The sequence below is a fragment of the Mauremys mutica genome, chromosome 8 (genome assembly GCF_020497125.1).
Source record: "Mauremys mutica isolate MM-2020 ecotype Southern chromosome 8, ASM2049712v1, whole genome shotgun sequence".
In the NCBI taxonomy this organism is placed as follows: Eukaryota; Metazoa; Chordata; order Testudines; family Geoemydidae; genus Mauremys; species Mauremys mutica.
In genome coordinates this window covers 92,474,604-92,499,700 of record NC_059079.1, presented here as the reverse complement: position 1 = coordinate 92,499,700, position 25,097 = coordinate 92,474,604, and the positions used below count along the sequence as shown (strand labels likewise).

The following is a 25,097-nucleotide window of genomic DNA, read 5'->3' as shown; positions in this document are numbered from 1 at the left end:
CATTCTGTTTTCTCGTGAACAAAATGTCAGCAGGTGACAAACTGTGCTTCATTGATGCCATTCTGTAATTAACAGTGCTAAATACACATCAGAGTCTGACTTCCCAGCCATTTTCAGTAGGCACTTAAGTGTTTTGACACTGTTTTCCACCAACCCATTGGATTGCAGATAATGGGAACTAGTGGTTACATGCCTAAATCTGTACTTCACTGCAAACTGCTTAAACTTATGCCCATTAAACTGTGGCCCATTGCCAAACATTACTATGTCAGGTATACCATCACTAGCAAAAATCGATTTAGTATGCACAATCACCTATTTAGCTGTAATATCTTCTAGTAAGGCTATCTCAGGGAAGTGAGAACAACGATCTAGGACAAGTACATAGTTTATTTCAGACAGCATAAACAAATTTATGCCTACTTTACTATTTTTTCCTGTGCCACCAACATGGGCACTTTTGCTTGAGTTGGCCTGCATTTTTGGTATATGCAACAAGACTTAACAGCTACCTCAGTGTCACTGTTCATTTGACATTGAAATGTATCTGGCCCTTCTTTTAACTTTTTCAATCCCTAAACAATTTTCATGTATCCCTTTTATTCTTAGTATCATATGGTGCTCAGTGGTCACTCAGTGGCTTAAGGTGCTTGAAAGGGATCTGCTTTCTTGAGTCTGGTTCCAGCTGGTTGTGTATAACAACAAGAGCTTCCCAGCGCCCCATCCAGACTCTTCATCTAGGAAACTCAGCCCACTCCCAGTACCACAGACTAGATGGATCACTGGTCTCATCTGATATAGCAATATATATGTTCCATTATCCTTTGAGGACCAGACATTGCTGATTGCAAATGGTTTTCTGCGGAGTCTTTCCACTGGCTTACAGCAATCTTAAAGAAAGCATTTTTATTTAGAAATCACCTCACAATTGTTTTCTATGCAAGGCACTGTAATGGTTTTCTTACTTCTGGTTATACTGAAATTCCCTTTTTGAGAACATGTATGCCCTACATTGGGGCCTTTTCTTGCAGATCTTACTCATGCAATTATTTCCATTGAAGTCAATGGGATTATTCACCTGAGAAAAGTCTATATCAGCGGTTCTCAACCCGGGGTCCGCGGCCCCCTGGAGGTCCCTGAGCCCTTTCAGGAGGACCATGAGGCCCTGCGGATGAAACCTGGTGTCCAGAGCTCTGGCGTTCCCCCACCCTGGGCTGAAGCTGGGAGTGGGGCTGAAGCCGGCAAACCTCCCCACCCCCCATCTGAAGCCAGGAGCAGCTTCATGTTTACTGTATGTGTTCGCTGAAATTGTTTAGGACACACTAAAGCTGCTCATTGGCTTTTGAGTCATAATAATTCCAGGATATGATTAAAAAGCACTAAAACACATGCATGGGGATTGCCAGCAAATCATCCCTGTACCATATGCTTTTCAATAAGCTTTGAGAAAGTGTTGCTCAAACTAAGGCTGGACTCCCCAGGGAGGTACTGAACTCTTGTAGGAGGAGGCACACAAGCACAAGGAAAATTGCAAACTGTTTTATTTTATTTTGTTTACTTTCTGGTTGGAACATTTTCACTAAGGAAAGACTCAGCAGGCCAGGGCCACCCAGAGGATTCAGGGGGCCTGGGGCAAAGCGGGGGAGCTGTGGGGCTTGTACTCACCTGGCGGCGGTCCTGGTCTTCAGCGGCATTTTGGCAGCGGGGGGCACTTCAGTCGCTCTGTGTCTTCATCAGCACTAACGGGCCCCCTGCCGCCGAAATGCCGCCGAAGACCTCTGGGAAGCCATGCAGCAGGCACAGAACAAGCGAGAATGAATAAATCAGCAAGAGAGGACCTCACTGCTCAAGCTGCATGTTTTAGATATATAACCTGTCTTCCAGCTCCTTTGGAGGTTACATCATGGTAGGGCAGGTTTAAGTTCTGATGAGGGTTCTTTTATAGTTAGGGTATCCTGAGTATTTGGGGATAGTTTCCCCAAGCTCCATTTGTATACTGCTGAGGATATCAGAATATGTACCTAAAGAAGGAGATGCAATGATAAAGTTAAGAGACTCTCACTTACATATAGTAACAAGTAACCAAAATCAATAGCTAAGTGAGCTAATATATATATATATATATATATATATATATAATTTATATATTTGAAATTTTAATTTAATTTTTAATTTTTCACAACAAATACTGTTTTGAGCTCCACAATTTGCTCAATTTATGGACATCCTTGAAAACAACATGTTAAAATGCAATGTGGGAACCTCATTCATCAGTATTTCCTTTAAGGGTTACTCTGGTCCCTGCTTGGAGCTTTTTCTATAGTTGACAGATAGCCATTTTGTTCTTTTTCCTGTGGCAATGCACAGAAAGTAAAAGTTCAAGGTGGCTGAAGCTGAGCCAGGAACCATCTGTGAGTGGGCAGACAAAAAACTATAAGAGACTGTCTGTAGAGTGTGATTCATTCTGGGGGTTAGAAGGTGCCTGGGGGTGGTGAGGCAGAGGGAAATTGCCCAGAGTATTCTTACTCATCTGAGTTTGGGAAAGGCAGTAGAATTAAATAAAAGGACATCAGGATAGTTTGAGATAGAGCTGGTTGAATTTTTCTTTACCACAACGTTTTCCTGTCAGAAAATATGGTTTAATCAAAATTGGAATTTTCTTCAGGAAAATGTTGATTTTGATGCTCTTTCACCTCCCACTCTGTCCAAATCAGGAGAATCTAAGGCCTGGTCTACACTGCGGGGGTGGGATCAATATAAGTTATGCAACTTCAGCTACATAAATAACGTAGCTGAAGTCGACGTACTTAGATCTACTTACCGTGGTGTCTTCACTGTGGTAAGTCAACGGCTGATGCTCCCCTGTAGACTCCACTTGCACCTCTCACCCTGGTGGAGTCCTGGAGACTGGAGACAACAGGAGAGTGCTCAGCGGTCGACTTATTGAGTCTAGACTAGATGCAATAAATCGACCCCCGCTGGATCGATCGCTGCCCGTCGATCCAGCGCGTAATGTAGACATGTCCTAAATGAAAAATTTCATTTCAAATTGACATTTTGAAATGAAACATTTATTTTTCATTTGGAAGTGTCTATTTAAAATGATAAATTTCATTTCAATGTACCAGAATATTTTATTTCAATTGGAAATGTTAAAAATTTCCATTTTGGTCTGATTTGAAACTTTTCAGGTTTTTTTGGTTTTATGAAAATGTTTGATATTTTGATGTTTTGCCTAGATTTCAAATGGAAAGTAATTTTGAAATGTCAAAATTTCTCTTCTAAAGGATAATTCCATTTTTCAAACAGCTCTAATGTGTGTGTTGTGGGCACAAATAGATGCACTTTACTATTCAATGGATGCATGTTTGCAGGCCAGCTGAAAAGTTGACACCTAATCAGTAACCCATGATCCCTGTTTTCCTATGAGTGCAAGGTGAAGACAAAAATGGTCACTTGTAGATTGCTGCTAGTGAATTCAGATAAAAAATTAGTTTTATTAGTCTACCAAGGAAGATACACAGAGTAGGAAATATTATGCTAATGTGCATTTATTTTGATTTTAAAGTTCAGGAGCAGCACAGTTTGCACACAGATAAAAAGGAACAACAAAGATCTGCCCATCTCCTCTTCAAAATGGCTGACCTGACCCTTCTCCAAGATACCAAAGACTCCTGAATAAGAATAAATAAATAAAAGGAGGTTGAGCGTGTGTAGAATTGTAACAAGAACTCCTCAATGGCATAAATAGTGGCTGTGGCATGGGTCATAGACTCCTTTTATTCCTTGGAGGTCTCCCTTCCAAGTATTCATCAGGCCCTATCTTACTTAAATTACAAGCTCTGATAAGGTTACAACCCTCAGGAGTCACCGGCTGCTGCTATCAGAGATAACCAGAAAGCCTAGAGCATTAGATTGCCAGCCATCTAATTAATTCACCAGGCTCACTCTAATTTAATTCTAAAAATCATGAAGGTGAAGTCTGTTTACACAATTTGTTTTGAAGCATCCAGACACTGCCCTCTGATTTCCAAAATTTATTATGACTCCTATAATTTATTCATCCCAGGATGCACATATACATCTTCAGTATCAAAATGAAGTTTGAGCAGTGGTCTTCCTGAGTAAGATGTCCAGCACTTTAGAACATATATATGCTTCAAGGATCACCATTCAGTAGATCTGAATGACTTCCTGGCCAAAAAGCATCACTCGCCTTTCATAATGAGAATTATATAAGGCACCGTTTTAATCTTCAAAAAGCATTAAAATATTAATTCATCTCAATAATACCTAGTTCTTATATGATGCTTGTCATCAGTAGATCTTAAAGTCCTTTACAAAGGGTCTGAACATAATTTCCCCCCTTTTACAGAGGGGGAAACTGAGGTACAGATAGGTGACATGACTTGTCCAGCATCATAGTGGCAGAGTCAGGAATAGAACTTAGCTCTTGTTCTTTGGGGCCAACATTAGACTTGCTGGGGCCCAGGGCAGAAAGCCAAAGCCCCATTGCATGGGGCTGAAGGCCGGGGCCCGGAGCCTCACAGGCCAGGGCTGAAGCCAAAGCCTGAGCCATGTAGCTTCGTGGGGGCCCCAGGCAATTGCCCTGCTTGCTACCCCCTAACACCAGCCTTGGCTTTTATATGCAGAAAACCTGTTGGGGCACAGGTGGGCCGTGGGGTTTTCATAGCATATTGGGGTGGGTCCTCAGCAAGAAAAAGGTTGAGAACCCCTGTGCTAGACTACACTACCTCCCTATTTAACACTCATTCTTTAGAAGCATTTTGTATTGTTCCCATCACCATAGTGTCTGAGTGACTAAACGTCTTTGTGTGGCAGTTTGAAGTATTTCTATCACCATTTTACAGACAAGGAAAGTGAAAAAGAGAGGTTTGACATGTCCCAGGCCGAACTGGGGGTACGTCCATACTACCCGCCCGGGTCGGCGGGTAGCGATCGACTTCTCGGAGTTCGAACTATCGCGTCTAATCTAGATGCGATAGTTCAAACTCCGAACGCGCTCCCGTCGATTCCGGAACTCCACCACCGCGAACAGCAGAGTCGACGGGGGAGCCGCGGACTTCGATCCCGCGGCGTCTGGACGGGTAAGTAGTTCGAACTAAGGTAGTTCGAGTTCAGCGAACTTGTGTACCTTAGTTTGACTCCCCCCCCTCAGTGTAGACCAGGCTTGGGAGTCAGTGTCAGCAGTTGCTGGCTCCTAGTACTATGCTTAGGTTATAGCTCTTACAGAGCATGGGACAGTCAAGAAACATTGTAAGATATGCAGGCACTAGTGAATATTAGAAGGTTCAACATCATGAACCATCAGAGTTGATGCACCTAAATCAGCTAAGGAATTCAAACGTTAACAACAACTTTCTTCGCTCCAAACCAAATGTTTCTCAGCATGTCATATTGACTTCCCCTCATTGAAGATGACAGGTCTGAACTTTCAAAAGCAAATAATTATAGAGTCATGTAAGTAAATAAAAAAAATAGTAACACTTTAGATAAAAAAGTAAAATTTTCACTGCTGAGAAACACTAAAGCATCAAATTCACCTTTGGGCTGAAAATGAGCATGTGAAATTTCAGCCCCAAAGACCTACTTTTGGTAAGTTTAAAGGCATGAAAAATAGGAATCAGCCTAGAATGTCCACTGAACCTTTAAATATGGCCTATACTGAGATCCCATAATATACAATAGCTCAGAAAAGGCCCAGCCCCTTTATATGTTCCCTCTCCCATCTCTTAACCCCCACCAATCCACTCTGAGACATTCAACATGTTCATCTTTTAGCTAAAAGAAGTTGAAGGCTTAGATTATTCTAAAACTACCAGAGGGATTTTAATGCTCACGGAATGGGTGAAATTGATAGCCCTGATAAACATCCTCTATTTATCTACTATACACATCTAGGATAGGCAGCAGAAAGCGTCATCCCATTCCTTCACCACCATGTCTCAAAACTGACCTGGAGGGATCACTTCTAGGGATGAGAGAGGCGCTCCAGTTGATCCTTTGCCGCTCTGCTGAGATTTCCAGTCAGTGTGCCAATCAGTGCCAATCGTGGTGGTGGATTTTGTGATGTGGATGTCTGTCTACTAGGAATTCAGGGTAACTGATTTTAAAAATGCCAATATATGGCCTACTCCTGAGAGGTATCCAGCCATCACTGGCTTCTCTGGGAGTTTTGGTTCTCAGCATCTTGCAGGATAAGAAACGAAGTGCATAACCTCTGTACATCTCAAGATGAATATCTGATAGACACAAAAGTGTAATTGCAAACACATTTTTAGCTTTATTCTGCATTAAATATCAACATTAATTTCTTGCTGAGAAATTGATCATGCTGATAATCTACTGAAAATCTTCCTGAAGCTTCAGGTTGAAATTTAGCATCTGTCTGTGTATTTTACTCCTTGGAGATGATTCTCTGCTACCTCCTTGCATGTAGTAAAAGTAGTGGAAACAGTCACAAGGGAGTACCAGGGCTTAGGGGTTTCACACTTGACATAGAGCCCTTGCAATAGATCTCTACTGGCTCCCTTGTGTAAAGGAATGCCAGGATCCAGGAAGCAGGGGCGGCTCTAGCCATTTCGCCACCCCAAGCACGGCGGCATGCCGCGGGGGGGCGCTCTGGCGGTCGCTGGTCCCACGGCTCCGGTGGACCTCCCGCAGACGTGCCTGCGGATGCTCCACCGAAGCTGCGGGACCAGCGGATCCTCTGCAGGCATGCCTGTGGGAGGTCTACCGGAGCTGCCTGCCGCCCTCCCGGCGACCGGCAGAGTGCCCCCTGCGGCATGCCGCCCCAAACACGCGCTTGGCGTGCTGGGGCCTGGAGCCGCCCCTGCCAGGAAGGGAAGGAAGACGGTATGGTCAGGATGCGTTTTGCTCTTGCTCTTCCAGGCTGGTGGAGACAGCCGATTGGGAACTGTCCCAGCCAGAACAAAATGAGCCTTATGTTGCTGTAATTTACACCAGAGGCTGAGCAGGCTCTCAGTCTCAGAATTCAGGAAGTACAAAGGGGGCTTAAAGCTTAGCCCTGCACTTTGGTCCAATATTCAATGCAGGAATGGAGAAACAGAAAACCAGGTAGATCATTATGTCAAATCACCATATACCATTGTAGGACAACTATCCGGTCAAATTTGATCCCAAATTCTAGTTCTACAAAAACACATTTTTACAATACAGTACTTAGAACAAATAAGACTGGTATTATGGCTTTAAAAAAAAGTGATAATTTTTTTAAACAAACAAACAAAACAAATAAACAAGGATTCCCTTTTGTGTTTGCAACCAAAGCATTGGAACATTTTGCCAGTGCCAGACACCAAGAAAACGAAACAGACTAAACCTGAAATTGAATTGACCAACTTATTTTCATGGCTCAAATTGAAAGAAATGCAAAAAATGTAAACAACCATTGTAAATAATGAAAAATCAAGTAGATGGTGTCGGATTTCACAATCTGAATTAATTAGCAACATGGTTAAAGAAAACTGCTCGAAATTTGTCTAATTTTTAGCCTGAAAATGCCTTTTTTTAAAACAAAGCCATTGTACTCCTCATAGCTGCAGAGAGCCTAGCCAGTGTGTCCTCAGAGTGGTATAAATACAAAAAAGACATTTAGGTTTTATAAGGTTGCCGTAGCTGAATATAAACATGCCATAAAAACATGACCTTGTGCTGTTATAACTAAGTGGGGAATGAGCAGAAGACAGTTTTGAGACATTAGAGGACACTGTCCCTGAAACAAATTTTGACAAATCTATGATGAATCTCAGAGAACATTTCCAGACAAGGAAAGCACCACCCTTCAGTGACTGCTCTGCTAGTTCCACTCGCAGCAAACAATTCACTTAGCAATAGAGGGCAGACAAGGAATTAAGAGTATCAGAGCAGACTGTGACTAGCTGAATGTCACAAATTTGGGATCAGAATGAGTCAATGATCCCATCTGACATAGCAAGTGTCAAAATCAGCACTGGCACCACTGCAGTGAAGGCTGTGGTTGGAATGGGAACCCTGATGAGGGAAGCTAGAGGGAAAAAGGAGCTGGGATTTTTTTTTATAGGTCAGAACACTAGGCTAATTCTTTAATTTTCACCTGGACTTCCAATTTAGGCAGAAGGGACATTTGTTTAATGTCTCATCTGAAAGATAGCACTCTAGCTCTGTTTGTTTGTCTATGTGTTTTACACCTTGCTGTGAACACCATCAGCCTCAGATTGATCTGTTCTGGCAGAGAGGCCCATAGCCATATTGCTGCTTCCAGGAATACTCTGTTTCCAAGGCCCGATGGTCAGAACCTGGGCCTAAACAGCTGTATCATCTCTATGTTGTACAATGGTCTTGGGGGATCATGAAGAGTAGGTTGATCTCTGAGGTAGAAAGCTCCCAGACCATGGAAATTAGAATCAGCTCTTAGAACTTTGCTGTCATGAGAATGGAAGCTGTGGAGCATTGGTGTTATGTGACCTTGTTTGCTAATGAGGTATGATGTTGCACGTTGTACCAGCTTCAACCCTCCCCCCCGCCTTTTTTTTTGGTGGGGTTGTACCCAACTCTTAGTTAGATCAAGGACTCCATTTAGAACCTGCCTAGTACTACACCAGATATGAATCTAAGTCCTATTACGAGTTCTAAACACCTCAGGCCATATTCTCATCAGCAGTCCACCAATGCTTCATGCAGAGTTGGACCTGTCATGGAAGCTTTGAACAATGCTGGGGGAATAGCCCCCAAACTGGGGGAACAAAAACACTCGTCACTGAGGATCTGGCCCTGTGTATTTTGGATCATGCCCAATACAATAATAGGTAAAGTACTAGTAGGGGCGGCTCTAGACATTTCGCCGCCCCAAGCAGGGCAGCATGCCGCGGGAGGCGCTCTGCCGGTCGGCGGTCCTGCGGCTCCGGTGGACCTCCCGCAGGTGTGCCTGCGGAGGGTCCGCTGGTCCCGCGGCTCCACCGGACCCTCCGCAGGCACGCCTGTGGGAGGTCCACTGGAGCCGCCTGCCGCCCTCCCGGTGACCGGCAGAGCACCCCCCGCGGCATGCCGCCCCAAGCACACGCTTGGCGTGCTGGGGTCTGGAGCCACCCCTGAGTACTAGGCTGAGTACTAGGTCTACCTGTGGTTGGGCACAACTACTATAAAAAGGCTGAAGCAGGTACAGTATGCAGCATTTCAGCTCATTGGCAACAAGTCTATGAAAATGTGCATTTATTTTGATTTTAAAAATAGGCAGGGTACAACATAAAAAGTCTGACGCCTGTTCTAATGTATGCCAGCTGACAATGGCTCCAGGGATCCTTACAGGAACTGGAGATCAGTGGTGTGCAAAGGGGGTCCAGACATGCTCCATCCTCACCACACATCGTATACCAGCTACTGCCAGATGTTTGTCATTGGAGCTGCTATGTCAGCTCTTCACTATCTGATGATTCCTCTCCATAGAAGAGGATCCTTTGGGGATTGGATCTACTGGGTTTAGGATCCACTTTGTGGACCAACAAAAATGGCTGGGATGCAGCTCAGGATTGGGACCATAACCTCAAATCAAGAATGCCACTTACTGAGCTATTTTCTGGCAACCCATGGTATTGTAGATTCCATTTGCTGCAGTTATAAGTCAGTATAACACACATCAGTGTGTGAACAGTTTTGCTGCTAACATAACTGTTTATTTGTATTCCATCCTTAGCCATCCACTTGGGATTGATTATGTCTCAGGTTAATTTCATTTTAATGAATTATCCTCTACCTTTGGCTTTGGCTTTTCATTTTATATTTGCTAATTAATATACCAAAGCCAGCTTTAAAAGGAAAGTGCCAGACATTTTATTGATTACTTCATTTTGATTCATGTGGTCACGTTTTTACTTCTCTTTATGTCTAGCAGTGTTGCTCAGCTGGGGTGAAAACAAAAGAAAAATCTTTAAGCAAACTGAAATAAATAATAATAATAAAATAATAATAATAATAAATTATAATAATAATGTTGCCCCTCGCCCGAGGTGTAGTACACTCAAACCTCCTCCCTGATGGTTGCTCCTTGAGGTGGCTTTTCCCTTCTCCTTGCATGGGTTGAATCTTGGGTTCTTTTTTGTGACACTTGGTGCCTCCATCCATGGTGACTCCTCACTATGCCTGGGATACAAAGGATGCCGTCCCTTGGGAAAACTGAATAATTCTACCACTGCTGGCAAAGAGTATAAAACTCAGTACAAGAAACAATCAAATACCTCAACACAAACACCAACAAAGAAATGACAAAGCCCAAAATAATAATATAACGAAGGGGGTTTTTACTGGGGCTTGTTCAACTGGCAGCCCGTGGGCCAGATCTGTGCTCCCCTGCTCCCCTGTGCTCCCCTGCTAGGTGGACCCTTTCCCTTCCTGGTTACAGAGCATCCTCTGAGCTGGAAGGTGCCAACCTGGGTGGGGTGGAGGGAGGTGCTCAGAGACAGGTCAGCTGGGGATGCTGCAGCCAGGATGGGCAGGGCCAGAGGCACCTGCTGCCCTGGATGGAGCTGCCCTTAGAGCAGAGCCCCCAGTGAGGTCTGCCATCATCACAGGGCTAGTCATACCATCAGTGCTCAGCATACCCATCAGTTATAGCCCTCACTTGTCTGCATTCATTTGAATATAAAGTACAACGCTGCATCAAGTGTATATTTTGTTGCTTTAAATAATCAGATGGTTTATTTCATTTATTTTTTATTATTTCACTTTATTTTTTTTAAAGAAGGGATCTTGGCTGTAGGGTCTGGATTTCCAGAGGTGGGGACCTATTGTTCTGCAGCCAGAACGGACACGAGACTTGTGGTTCTGGGAAGAGGGGGTGCTGAAGAAGCATTGCTCTGTAGCATTATTTTCCTCCCCACAACCTCTGGATCATGAATGGTAAGGTAATGCTGTTCTCATCAGCATTAACTTACATTGTCCCTCTGCAGTTTGGTATCCGATCTCTGCATTCCCCTGGAGGGAAGTGGCAGTAGGCAGCCTTGGTCATTTAGCTGCTGCATTATATCATTTGGAAGGAGAGTCGGAGAAGGCAGGAGCCGGGGGAATCACAGGACCTTCACATCTTTGGAGAGCCAGCAATTTTTGATGGCTGAACCACATTTTCATTCCCTGCTGGAGGAGGCAAACTGAGCCTCTTGTCCAGCTGTGGACCAATAGCATGGAAATTGTATGAAGGGATCCTTGAGGAGTTTCAGAATTCCCTATGTGCATCATTCCTGGTGTGGTGTAGCTCCACTCTGATTTGACTGACTGTATGAGGCAGGATTATGCTTAGTTCTAGTGTGCTTATGGAGAAGGACTTTTCTTTCTCTGGAGCTGGGGAAGGGAATGGGTGAAATCTATTGAAGAAAGTAAAAGGTATAGGACCAGCAGGTTAAATGACATCATTCTCTTCATAGCTATTTAGGCTGAATTTACAGCTTACAGGGCTCCCCTGGGTTGGAGGGATAGGGAATTGTTTTGGTGACATCTGCTGCTCAGAGCCCAAAGTATAAATTCTATTGTTTCTCCCTCTCTCTCGAGTGCATTTTTTCAGCTTGCTGATCTCCGAAAAGAATCAATTTGTTATAAAGCACTGCGAGCTACATTTCAAAGGGATCCTTGGTGGTTTATATTCAATGAATCCTTTCAGAGATCAGCAAGCTGAATAAACATCTTCTGAGAATGAGAAGAAAATAACTTTAACTTCGGACTCTGAGCATCAGCTATCACTCACTCCGTCACTTGTACATGCAATAGAAGGGATTTTCATATGTAGATCCTTTGGGCTGTGTAGGCAAAACCATGCAAACAAAGACGACAAGATTTGAAAAATCTGGTATCTTAATCTCCAAATGAAGTAAACTCCTTTAATAAAGTGATGCAGAGTTTCCTAGTGAAAATTCAACTAGGCTGGAATATTGACTATCGATTAGAGCCAGACTGTGGGATTAAATTCTCAGCTCTGTCACTGATTTACTGAGTTGCCTTGGGCAAGTCATTTAGGCTCAAACTTTCATAAATATCTTTTTTTGAGTGCCCAGTTTTAGACATGAAAGCTGTGGGCATTTACTTTAAAGTGGCCGGATTCCACACCTGCCACTCCCCCTTTTCAGTGGGAGCTGTGGTTACTGTGCATCTATAGAGGTCTGGCCTTACCTGTTTAAAGCTGGGCACATAAAAACAGAGGCACCCAAAATTTACCACTTTAGAAAATTTGAGCTTAATCTCTCTGTGCATCTAGTTAAACATCTGTAGACCAGCCATAACACCAGCCTCACTGGGATATTGTGTCTTAGTTGTTTGTGAATTATTTTGAGATCCCTGTATGCAAGAGGCTTTATAGTGCAAAGTAATAGAACTGTCTGTCACCTTTGTATGATATCCATGATTTGTCATCATGCCCTTCTTACACTTCCTCCCACTTCATATCTTTTTCCTTTGGAGATGCCTGACCCTGATAATAGTTAACTGATGTGGCTCCTGGATCTTTAAGGAGGTTTTTTGTTCAGTGTCCGACAACCACTGATTTCCAAGTAGGCGACACTAAGACTAATAAAAGCTTGAGCATAAGCTTTCGTGGTTAAAAACCCCACTTCTTCACATGCACGTTTTATGGATACAGACTAACACGGCTACCCCATGATACTAAGGCTAATGTTGTTTTAGCTTATTAATATAACAGTTATTTGGAAACTTGGCAACTTGTTTAGACTTTATCTCTGCTAACATTCCCAAGCTGATTTCATGTCTGATAAATTCCATGCACATGGCCTCAGTCCCAGAGTGAAAAGAGCACAATTTTTAGCCACACACTGTAAACAATTTTCGTAAATGAGCTGCCTTCTCCCCAGCTTTAGTATGTGTGCCATTTTGAAGACAGGAGCATATTTATCTCTGAATGAAAAATTCACACCTCATTCAATTCTGACTCAGTTTTCCAAAGACCTTGTGGATTAAAACCATTTGTGCCAAGGTGCTACACAATATAGTCAGAGACATGTATATTTAACCCTTCATGTGTTTTATTACTTCTACAGGAGTTTGTGGGAGTAGTGTTTGTCTGAGGTGACTGGTAATGGCGCTAGAAAGGATTTAATCTCTTGGGCACTGGTTTGATGCTGGCATAGGTCAATAGTGATTGAAAGACATTAACTAGCCAAATAGCTGTTTGATAACCTAAATGACATGAATGGGGTGATCTCTGGTCTTGTTCCTGAAACTCATGAAACACCATCATAATTGTGCTCCCTTGTTGGCTGTTTCAGTCAGGTCCTTACCTCAAAGACAGCTAATCCCTCCATGACAGGTTAAAGGCACATGAGTGGGGAGATGAGTCCATCCTCTGCTGTGGATAAATGATTTCCAAGGTTGTGTCAATCTGGCACCTTACACCAGCACTAAATTCACTTTAATAATACAGGGGTTTTAATGACTTTCATTTTATTACTCACCTGGTTAAAACACTATTAAATCATACAGGTTTTAAAAGCCTGCAAATTATCTGCAGTGATGTTTGAGTACCACAGGGCTCACAGTATAAAATGCTAGAATTGAAAACCTGCCTCGATATTTACAGGGCTTTGTTACTCCATCCAAGCCTCTCTTGAACCAAACACAGTCTTCATCCACAGACTTGCCACTGGAGAACATTTAGGTTTATGCTCAAGATCGGGGAGACAATTTCCAGAACTGAAATCCACACCAATTCTGGCTTCTGAAACCAACCACTGAATCACTAACCAAGCAGAGAATGTCATGTCTTCAGTGGCTGTAGGAGGTTCACAGGCTTATTAGTTTAGATTTAACTATTTTTTTCAAAAATCCAACCCATACAAACAGCTGTAGACTTCCTAACAATTGATTAAATGTATAGTCCCAAATGAATACCACCCAGCAACAAAAATACTGAATTAATTCAGCCAACCAATAAATTAAAGAAACAAAACAGAACCTTTCCCCTCTGCAGGGACATATCCTCATCCTCTCCCTCAAACCCCGGAAGATCATCTAAACTATTTTGGATCAAAGGAGATACCAGTTTAGAGCCAACCTTGGGTTATACTGGCTTCTCCTGGGATAATCTACGGATGAATGATGACAGTGGTGAAAAGTCCACCTGGAGGCATTACTCCAGATTTACACAAGTGGAAGTGAAATCAGGACCTGGCTCTAAGTCCATATACGCAGCCATGATTCCCTATATCGGGCAGGCTGTCCCATGGCCTCTGCTGCAAGGCAGAAGTAGGAATTTGGAGAGTTTTGAAGGCTAAACAAATGCTCTACTTTTGTGTTTTGAAAAAAGCTTAAATATTTTATGAGGAAAAAAAGAGAAAATGTGCAAAGAATTTTGTTAGACAAGAAAACAAATTCTGTAGTGTTTGGTAATCGAAGTTGGCAGTCACTCTATTTTTTACTCCTTCCTTCAAGGATGATGGTTAAAGGACAGGATAATAAGATGTGGGAACGAGAACTTGCTAAGAAGCAATTTCAAAAAAACGAAGAAAGAAAGAAAGTGAAATGCAAATACAAGCATTTCAGTTAGCTAGTCAAGGTTAGTTTCATGTTATCTGCTATAAATGACATTATGAAAAATTACAGATGGCATAAAAACAACATTATTAATGATAAACCCTAGGACATTTGTCTTTGATAGTGCTTGACAGCTCAGTGATTTTATTTGTTCTTTTATGAGACTTTAACTCCCCCCCCATTGTCTATGATGTCTTATATCTTCATTTCCTGACATCAGCGGAGTAAGGTTGTTGTACAAAGGAGAGTTACATGCTAAGCAGCATTTTTATGTTCTTTCATTGCATAGAGCAGAGCTAAGCTCGACTGTATCATGGGAAAAAGGGTATTTTTAGCCCTAACTCTCTTTTGCTCCTAGCCAGAACTCTGCCTCGTAATACTGAGTTGAGTTTGTGGTGCCAAGTGTTCGCCTGGAAACTTTTGCAAAGACAAAATTGTGGTTGGGAAACAACAGCAAATTTTTGCGCTAAAGAAAATGGAGTCCTTTGGATTTTTAAAACAGACAAAGCCAAATGACCAAAATTCAAGTTTTTGGAAAAACTCTGCAGCTTGAGGAAAGGATGTTCCTTATGCTTAAGACACTGGACTGCAAGTCAGGAGATCTGGAGTTAATTTGTACTCTGCCAGAATTTTCCTGCATGACCTTGGGCAAGTCACTTCATCTTTCTGTCGATGGGGACCTGTAAATTGGGGATAATTAATGCTGACATTCTCACACTCTTTGTCTGCCTTGTCTATCTAGATTTTAAACTTTTCAGAGCACGGACTGCCTCCCTGTAGGTATGAACAGTGCTTAGCACAGCCAGGGGTGTGAGGACTGCCTGGTGTGCCACCTTGGCCAGCTAGAGGCACTGGTTGGGACACATCACCTTGCTGTAGTTGCTCATTTTCAGAAATAGCAGGCAATAAGGCTGAATCTCTTAAGAAGAGTCAGATGCAGCATTTTGTGGTAGCTTGGGAAGCAGTTTTTTGCTGCTTCTCTTCTCTCCAGATGCCAGCTTTTGTTAGCAAGCAGTCCCTGTGAGCAGCATTCAATGCATCAGTAACCCACAGTTTGCAAGTCAATAGCAGAGCTGTCATGAGGGGAGCAGAAAGATTTAATTCTATGATTTGGTTAAGATTCATTTAAAATGGTAAAAAGTGTGTGCCTGTGTGCATGTGCGTGTTAACCTAAAACTCCATGTCGATTCCATGATTCACTTTCCTCCTAAGTATATGTGTTTGCGCCTGTTGATTCTGGGGTGAAATGATGAAACTTCCTCCCTTGTATTTTGATGGTGTTTTTTGAGGGGAAGGGGGAATTTTGGCCAGAAAGTTCAAAAGACTGGTCTGAGTCGCCAATTTACTGTGGGAGATGTGGCTGGAATCAACAGATCTGTGGCATTTTCTGTCTATTCTGCAACCCCAGTCTTCAGCTGCATAGAGCTAGCAAAAGGAATTCACTTTCCTTTGGGGAAGGTGCCCTGCATGGTGGTCTTGATCTTTCATACCTTGCTTGGCTGCCTAAGGCTCCTCTTACATAAATCCCTCCGATGCTATAAGGATCTGGGAGCCAAGGGAGAAGTCACCATCCTTCCTTTCTCTTCCACCCCTCACTTCGCCCACACACAAGGTGCTGTCAGATAATGTGTGGAAAAGAAACCTGGATTCATCCAGCAGGGGGAGCCAGGCTCCCACTGAGTCGCTGCACCCCTGGAATGTGGTGAACAATGAACGTCAAAGAGTGTGTGGATGTGGAGTGAAAACCGCGAGGTGGGAAAGAAACGAGAAATAAACCATCAGGGAAAGATGAGGCGAGTGTCCTTTCGGCTGGGATCCCTGCCTCATCTGCAAGCCATAACAGCCAGCCTGTGGGATAAATGACTTCTCCCCTGTGTTGGTGAGTACATGCCATAGGGGAAAGAGTTTGACTAGGTCTTAGTGTCAAGTCCAGTTGTGTGTGTTGTATCTTTTGTGTCTTTTGTCTGAATACATGTGTGTGTGTGATTTGTTGGTGTTTAGTGTTTCTGTGAATTTTTGTGGCCATTTGATTTGTTTGGGAGTTTTCTAGTTTTTTGTAGCTCTTCAGTGGTTGGTGTGTGTGTGTGTGTATTTTGTGCCTGATTATGGGTTGCTGAGCATTAGTGTTTGTGTATAATCTTTACTTGCAGAGTGAATGTATATGTGCGCACATAATGTGTGTTGTCTTTTACATTTTTTAGACTATTTCAAAGGGACAAGTTAATTGCATCTGCTTACTTTTCATGTCAATTAATTTACCTTGTCTAGTTTTAAATGGTGAAATACTCTGTGTCACCCCATGTGCCACTGAGATGAATGTTGTTTAGGATAGCTGAAATTAATACCCTTTGTTCAATCAAACGCCAGGGTGTTGGCATTTATTACCCTTTTTGTGTCTCCCTCTGTGTGTGTGGCTTGAGTGTGCAGTATACAGCCTCCAAAACGATTAGGGGCAATGAGACAGGAGGAAGTCGTGTGGGATGCTCTGGAAATGCTCCTTTATGGAATAGCGCCTTGGATGCTGGAGGGGATGACTGGGGGGCAGCTGCAGCGTTTGCCCATTGAATAGTCCCATGCCTGTCTTTCCCCTTTCTTAATGCTTTAGGAAGGAGACCCAAGTGAAACAGACACTTCCTGGAGAGGCGATGTTGCCACCCGATACCCCAGGCAGAAGGAAGTCTTTGCTATCGGGGTCCCCCATTCAGCAAGACGGAGGGAAAGTCCCTGGGACTGGAGATGTAAATCCCAGGGCAGGGTGCAGGAGACCCTGAAGAGCCTGCTTCACATGGGCTTTGTCTAAAGGGAAAGGCATGTTGGAGTTGGACCTGATCCCTGGAATGCAACTGTGAGGAGCAGCAGTTGGAAAGAGGATTATTCCTTGATGATTATGGAGAACTAGCGTGTCAGCAAAGTGTCAGAGCAAACTCTTTCCCACAGGAATAGTAACACACTCCCACAGCTTATGGTAGCCACCGGCCTGACAGCTACATCAGTGGCTGAAGGGAGCTCCACTCAGGTCTTTCCCATTTCTTTCTCCTCTTCCCCTTATTTCTTCTTCCAGTGAAGCTCGAAAGACAGAAACATCACTCAGATCTTGCTAGAGTGTTGGAAATACCGTGCCTTTGTTTTGGATGATTTGTACTGATGTGCCACTTCAATGGGATGTACAAAGTGTGACTTGGGTGATGACCATTTAGCCAGGACTGAGCTGGTTAACAAAGTTTGCAGGCTGAGCACAAAGACTGGGTGGAATGGAAGCAGCCGGCCATGCACTTATAGGACTCTAGTTTTAAACAAGAGATCTTTATGAAGGAGCTTGAAAACCAGACCTATTGTTCATCTGAAAATTAATTCCTGCCGATTAACCATTGGCTTTTATTTTTTTCCCACCTGATGCAATGCAGTGCCTCTCTGTTGGTTTTGTATATGTGATTTGCTATGCAATTCAAATACTAAATAAGAAGGAGAGACAAACTTTCATCCCAGGACAAACAGAGAATCAAAGGTGGAAGGTAGGATTCAGATTTTCTCATTTAATTAAAAATAAATAACATGAGCTGTTCTTTACTGAAAGTCTTTAAAAACACAAACACACACACATACACACACAATGTAAATTTATTTTCTTTGCTTCTAGGACTGTGAGACCTAAACAATGTGGAACAAAATGAGGAGTTGCTCCCTGAAGCTTCCCATAAACAGAGAACTAATGTATTTTGTAGCTGGAATGCACTGAGGGTGAAAAGGGGAGAAAAAAAGTCTCATCAGTTAGAGGTTTGTGAAATTAAATTAGAAACAAAAGCACCTAATGTAATACGCTTCAGTAGATCTGAAGGGCTAGTCAAATGGACACTGGAAACACTGGATCAATAGCCTATTTAAGTGGGAATATGTGATTGAAAAGTGATTGCCCTCTTGTCTGTTGGGTATTTTTGTAGGGGACTCAAGCAGGACATATGCAGATGGCCTGTTTTAATTGGGATATTTTGTGCTTGAGTAGTACAATGTAATTCAGAAGGGATTACTAAAAAAAAAACAAAAAAAAACGGTGCAGAGTTGACTGTGTTTGTAAATTTCAGCTACTTGCCACACAGCTTTTGATGCCTCTTAATGTGATTCCTAAGGAGCATGGGGTCCACCCAAGGGTGAAGAGACTATACCACAAACCTTCGGTCTACCTGGCAATGAGTAATTAATGGACGCCTGATGTATCTGTAGTCTCTGCAAGCAAAGGAGTTGGTGTCATCATGATTTTCATGATATGATTTTCCCTCAGGAGAAGCTATGACTTGGAACGACACCACAATGGACGGGGAAGGGTTGCTCGCGGAAAGGGACTCCTCCTTTCGGATCCTTACAGGCTGCTTCCTTTCTTTGCTGATACTTTCCACGCTTCTGGGGAACACATTGGTGTGTGCTGCTGTCATTAGATTTCGCCATCTGAGGTCAAAGGTGACCAACTTCTTTGTAATCTCCTTAGCAGTGTCAGATCTTTTAGTGGCAGTCTTGGTCATGCCTTGGAAAGCTGTTGCTGAGATAGCTGGTTTCTGGCCTTTTGGTTCATTCTGTAACATTTGGGTGGCATTTGATATTATGTGCTCCACGGCCTCAATCTTAAACCTTTGTGTCATTAGTGTGGACAGATACTGGGCCATCTCTAGTCCATTCAGGTATGAGAGGAAAATGACCCCCAAGGCAGCTTTCATCATGATCAGTGTGGCATGGACCTTGTCTGTATTGATTTCCTTCATTCCTGTGCAGCTGAACTGGCACAAAGCTACAACCACAAGCATTTTAGAGCTAAATGCCAGTTTCCAAGGCATAACCATGGACAACTGTGATTCCAGTCTAAACAGGATGTATGCCATCTCCTCTTCTCTAATTAGCTTTTACATCCCAGTGGCCATCATGATCGTCACCTATACAAGGATATACAGGATTGCTCAAAAACAAATAAGACGCATCTCAGCTTTGGAAAGAGCAGCAGTGCACGCTAAGAACTGTCAAAACACCACAGGGAATGGAAACAGTATGGATTGCCAACAACCAGAAAGCTCCTTCAAAATGTCCTTCAAGAGGGAAACGAAAGTCTTAAAGACTTTGTCAGTGATCATGGGGGTGTTTGTATGCTGCTGGTTACCCTTTTTCATATTGAACTGCATGGTGCCCTTTTGTGAGCCCAGCCCACCATCCAAGGGAGCAGAACCCTTTTGCATTAGTTCCACCACCTTTGATGTTTTTGTTTGGTTTGGATGGGCTAATTCCTCGCTGAACCCCATCATTTATGCCTTCAATGCTGATTTCCGCAAGGCATTTTCAACTCTGCTAGGATGCTACAGACTCTGCCCTACTTCCAACAACGCTATAGAGACCGTTAGTATCAACAACAATGGGGCAGTCGTTTTTTCAAGCCATCATGAGCCTAGAGGGTCTAGCCCAAAAGAGTGTAACCTGGTGTATCTGATCCCACATGCTATTATCTGCCCAGAAGAAGAACTTCTGAAAAAGGAAGAAGAGGGTGAACTGTCTAAGACCTTGGAGAAAATGTCTCCAGCACTGTCCGGTATCTTGGATTATGAAGCTGACGTGTCTTTGGAAAAGATCAACCCCATCACTCAGAATGGGCAACATAAAACATGAACACTGAGGTTAGCCCAGCAAAATCTAATAGTCAAAAAAGATGTACAAGATTTTTTGGTAAGAAACTAAGCTCTAGTGAGAATTACACTGTCACGCAAAGCTCAGAGTTGATTACTGGGTGTTCAAATCAAACATAACGTTTTAAACAAAAAAGATATTGAAAACCCAAAGGTATTTCTGTGTTGTTCATACTGAATAAAACAGAGACACAAATTTAGGTAGAAAGCAGTGTCAAAGAAAATATTTCTTCTGCTCTATAAATATTTATAGAAACTGGTTTCTATCTTAAAATAGGACAAGAAAAAACCCCATTAACAACTTAACAATTAACCTTTGAAGAAAATGAGAGGATTTAATTTGCCATGTATAGTACTACTGGGTGCTACCAGGTTCTAAGTAAAGTTTGAGGGATTAAAAAGGTAGGTAGATGCCTTCTAAAATTATTTCTGAAAAACAATGAGCCTTATAATGAGAATGGGTATTTTTAAAGATCTTGGGAGATAATATGTTGATACTGGTTTTATTTATTTATTGTTTTAAATGGATATTTTTCATATGTTATAACAGATCTAGCTTTATTTAACTTATTTAAAATGTCTAAATAATGGGATATTTCAAGGGTCTCACAACTGCATTTTGACCAGTCCACTAGTCAGCACTTTAATAATGACCATTAAAAACAAAAGAAAAAAACCCTCTCTGATAGTCTGGGTAGCCAATGAAGTAAATAAAGAAGAAGCAATCATAAAAAGCACAGCAAAAGATGAGGGGTGTTAATGAAGCTGAAGCTGTGTAGAATTGTATTTTTTGTGGGATTGCTTAAAAAAAAATAGGACCAGAGTTGATGGATTGACAAGCTGAGAAAGCTCTTCCCTTATAGAAATAAAAGGATTGCTGCTATTTATTTTAAAAAGTTTCATGTTACAAAGACTTTGCTAGAATGTCAGTTTGTGGATCTGTAAATACCTTAAATATGAATACCACCTTAAGAAGAATCCAATTTGAGAAGAGAAGCTTCTTATATAACAATCATTAGTATACAATGTTTTGTATTTATGTAAGATAAACAGCTTTCTCAGACTTTTCTTATTTCAAGTCTTGGATATCTTTTCTGAATAAACACAATTGATTATAATGGTAGTAAATATGACAAATCTTGTTACCATCTGTATTATTGCAGAAACACCAGTAGTCAAAAATCATGCTGTCTGTCTGCTAATGTATCACAGCCAGAATAACTTAACAAGTGAGGTACTTTAGTGCTTTACCTTGAAAACCAGAATGACATTAATTTTAGTCTTAACTATGTTAATAGGACATTGAATAATGAATAGTGCCTCATTTCCATTTTGGATGAAGACATTTCTAAATGTCTATGGAGCTTCAATCCTCATTTCCAGATGTCTTGTGAGCTCCATAAAATTTGCCAATGTTTCTTTTGACAACTGCTACTTTTTCATTGTACTTTGAAATCAAAATCCCTGCCTCTTTTCCTTTGTAATGTCAAAAGCAGTCAGTAAACATTAGCAACAGCCATCGGCAGGCATTACTATACAGACACATTCCAAGAGAACCATTTGTTTTTGAAATGTTAGCAAAATATCCTTCAGAGAAACTCTTCACAACCTTTATCAAAAAGTGTTATCAGGAAAAGAAAACCGAGAGAAAAATTAGAAGTCTAATGAAATATATACATCCTGCATCAGGTCTGTGTTATTTATGTATTGTGAATGTTTTCATAATTTTATTGCCTGTATGCTGCTTTCATACATATAATAAAATTATTTTGTGAACAGAAGGTCAAATAAAACAATCTACATTGCATTTATTAAATATATTCTGGTTTTTGTTTCTCATATTTGGTTACATTAAAGACAAGGACATATTAACGTTTTCCCAGTTGCCCTAATGTGGCACCATACCAATGAGGTTAACAGGAATTTTCCATAGGAGCAGAAGAAAGCCCTTTGTATTGAGATGACTTCATGTTTCTATTTCAGTTGGCTGCTGCCATTCATTCTGGACTGGAATTTGAAAGGGCTCAGATGTCTGATATCAGAATAGCTGCTTTAAAATGATGGGTCTGAACCATTTAAATGCATAGGCCCTGATTCACTGGCGATTGGTTGATATCAAAGGTGTTGGACTGGTGTAAAACGGGAATAACATAGTGGTGAATTACACCCCCTGGGGCCTTTTTGTTGTCTTTCTTTAAAGCTCTGTGACACTCTTCAAAGTGATTTGTAAAAATAGCATTGTAAGGTTCCATCACTATTGTCTCTCAGTGTGTTCCCATTCAAAACTACTCCATTTACAAGTACAAAGAAGGTGGACCAGACCCTCAGTTGGTGTATATCTGTGTTGTTCTATTGACTCCAGTGGAACTATGAAAATTTATCCCAATGGAGGGTCCAGTCCACTGGCTTGTCTCTTCATCAGTCTGTAAATCCATTTTGAAAATGGAAAGTCAAGCTTACTTCTTTCTGCTTCGAGTATTACCAGTATTAAAGATTCTGCAATCAGGACTGAGCCAGAGTAGTATGCAGCTCATTCTCCCAAAGCTGTATTGGCTCTGGAATTCTAACACTAGTAAAAAGTAATGCAGATTTATTTCAGTCAGTAAAACCAGCAGATCTGATTGTGAATGCAGATTTTGGCAGGTCTCTAGAGCAAGGTGGTATAGGTTGATAGTCACTTTGCAAAACAGAAATCCTACTTTTAGTCTTTTTAGCTTGTTGGCCAGAGATTCTCTCTGAGTTTGGGGTGATGCCTGGGTCCTGATATTTGTCATAAATTTGAGAAGTATGAAGGATTGGCTTCCATTTCAAAGAGTACACAAGCAAAAGGACTTTTGTGGTCCTTAATCAGGCAAATCTCTCCTTGACTTCTAGACTTTGGCCCTTTATTCCCAAAACCTTGCAATTATGAATTTTGGTCTGGAGTATAATGGCAAAATAGATTTTAAATATAACACTCAAAGTAACCCCACATCCATTGTTATCCCAATTACACAGTGGTTGCTTGTGCCCAAAGCAAATGGTGAGGCTGCAGGTAACTAGAGCCACCCCAGTGCCTCCTTGCCCACAGATTGATCAGTTTTTCAAAGTGAAGGACTGGGCACCGGTGGGAGTGCCAGGGGCACGGTCCATGGGGATGTGGCATACCTTGCCTCTGAGGGGAAATCTAGGTTCCCCCTTTCAGAATAGGCACTGGGACACTTCACAAAGGGAAGGAAAGGAGAGAGATTTAACCCTCTGAAACAAGGCTACTGTTTTCTCTCTGTCAGCCCTTCTTTTTTCTTTCTACCTCCTCCTTCAGACCTTCCTTGTTCCCACCACCCACACATCTCATTCGTAACACTACCAGTTCATCCATATCCTTAGTCACTCATTTACCCCATTCTTTTATTCATTTGTCAGTCTAACCTCTCTAGCTCAGATTCTATCCTGTCCTATTTGTTTCTCAGCCCCTTCCAGTGGTTTTCAGGGGCATGTACAAGGGGACCCATCCTCTGCCTCTGGGGCGCTAATCTGAATTAGCCTCTCAGAAGCCTGTATTATCTGCTATGCACCTTGCTCCCTAGCTCTCAGAAAGCTCTTGCAGCTAGAGTGCAGGTGCAGAGCAGATGCACTGAAGCCATTGCATCCTCCAGGTGCTGGATAAATTTCAGCCCTAGCCGGTCTCCTGGCACAACGGATAGCTGGAATATTACTGGTGGGTCACAGCCACAGCAGCCTGTAGTGACCATCTACCTCCAGGTAAAATACACCTGCTGTGCTGCTGGCAATACAAAGATTCCTAAATGCGTATTGATTTGAGTGGCATGTGAAAGGATGGCAGCAGCCCAGCTGGTACACTGGAGGACCTAGCATCACAGAGGTTAACCGCACATAGCAAAAGGCAAGCTTTTTCGTTTCCATTGCCTTTGCTCTTATTACACACTAGTTAAAATGGCTGGGTGTTTGAAATGTTCCCAGTAACACACAATCTAATGTAGCCTTTCTTCCTTTCATTGTGACGGAAGATTGTTTTTATCCTCTTCCATTTACAAAGAAATGGTGGCCTTGAAGCCATTATACTACAGAGAACAATCTACACACAATGAACCACATTTACCTTTGTGCTCAAGATTAAAACTTGAATGGACTTGGCCGCTTCCCAGGAAAAAAAAGAGTGAAAACTATACACCAGACCCGAAAATCGTCTATAACAATCACATATTAAAAAGAGGGGAAGAAAAACTTAATCTTTGAAGATCAACAGGATGAATAAAACTGTTCTCAGAGTCCAGTCCCTGTCCTTTTGGCATCAACAATGGCTTGGTTTTCAGAGATGCTGAGCATCCACAAAGCTCACTGAACTCCAGAGGAACTGTAGGTGCGCCACACCTGAACTTCAGGCCATTTTAAATGTCTTGCCATCAATTTCTCTGAGAACAGAATTTGTCACTGTTGATTTCACTGAACTGGTCATACAAGAACTCATTTTCTAATCCAAAAGGTTTAACTATGACATCTCCTTTACTAACTCTTTTTTTACTCTGTAAGTAAAAATATCAAAGAAGAGTTTTCTCTAATGTTGTGTAATACTAGAGATGGGCTTAACGGTAGAGATGAATGCAAGCTAGAAAATTTGGATCTAACAGATATGATCGTCACCTCTTTACTAGGGTGACCAGACAGCAAATGTGAAAAATTGGGACGGGGGTGGGAGGTAATAGGAATCTATATAAGAAAAATACCCCAAAATCGGGACTGTTTCCATAAAATCGGGACATCTGTTCACCCTATTCTTTACAAATGAGGCTGCTGATAGAGAGCTTTCCAGCCAAACAGTGGTTTCTAATTTTTCATGCCTCCATTTGGGTGTCTTAGATTGGGTGTCTTCCACCTAAAAATGGAAGAACTCAA

General features: G+C 42.1%; 1 protein-coding gene and 1 long non-coding RNA gene across 3 annotated transcripts; one reads left to right on the top strand and one right to left on the bottom strand.

Annotated features, from left to right (window-relative positions):
* Positions 1-6,084: 6,084 nt before the first annotated feature.
* On the bottom strand, positions 6,085-13,364 carry LOC123375410. Its single transcript, XR_006581434.1, has 3 exons — positions 13,296-13,364; positions 10,043-10,207; positions 6,085-6,263 (listed from the first exon to the last, which is right to left on the bottom strand). It is a non-coding gene; the product is annotated as an uncharacterized LOC123375410 (long non-coding RNA).
* Positions 13,365-15,969: 2,605 nt separating this feature from the next.
* Positions 15,970-21,991, top strand: DRD1 (dopamine receptor D1). 2 transcript variants are annotated; one of them, XM_045026278.1, is made up of 4 exons: positions 15,970-16,426; positions 17,153-18,059; positions 18,185-18,321; positions 18,824-21,991. In XM_045026278.1, the coding sequence occupies exon 4, from the start codon at positions 18,832-18,834 to the stop codon at positions 20,185-20,187; it is 1,356 nt and encodes a 451-aa protein (XP_044882213.1). In that variant the 5' UTR covers positions 15,970-16,426; positions 17,153-18,059; positions 18,185-18,321; positions 18,824-18,831; the 3' UTR covers positions 20,188-21,991. The 2 variants fall into 2 exon arrangements, with proteins under 2 accessions (XP_044882213.1, XP_044882212.1); XM_045026277.1 differs by having other exon boundaries at positions 18,185-21,991.
* Positions 21,992-25,097: the final 3,106 nt, after the last annotated feature.

Bases quoted from the DNA above. Each gene is read 5' to 3' on its own strand.
- DRD1 (XM_045026278.1), top strand. From the start codon at position 18,832: ATGACTTGGAACGACACCACAATGGACGGGGAAGGGTTGCTCGCGGAA.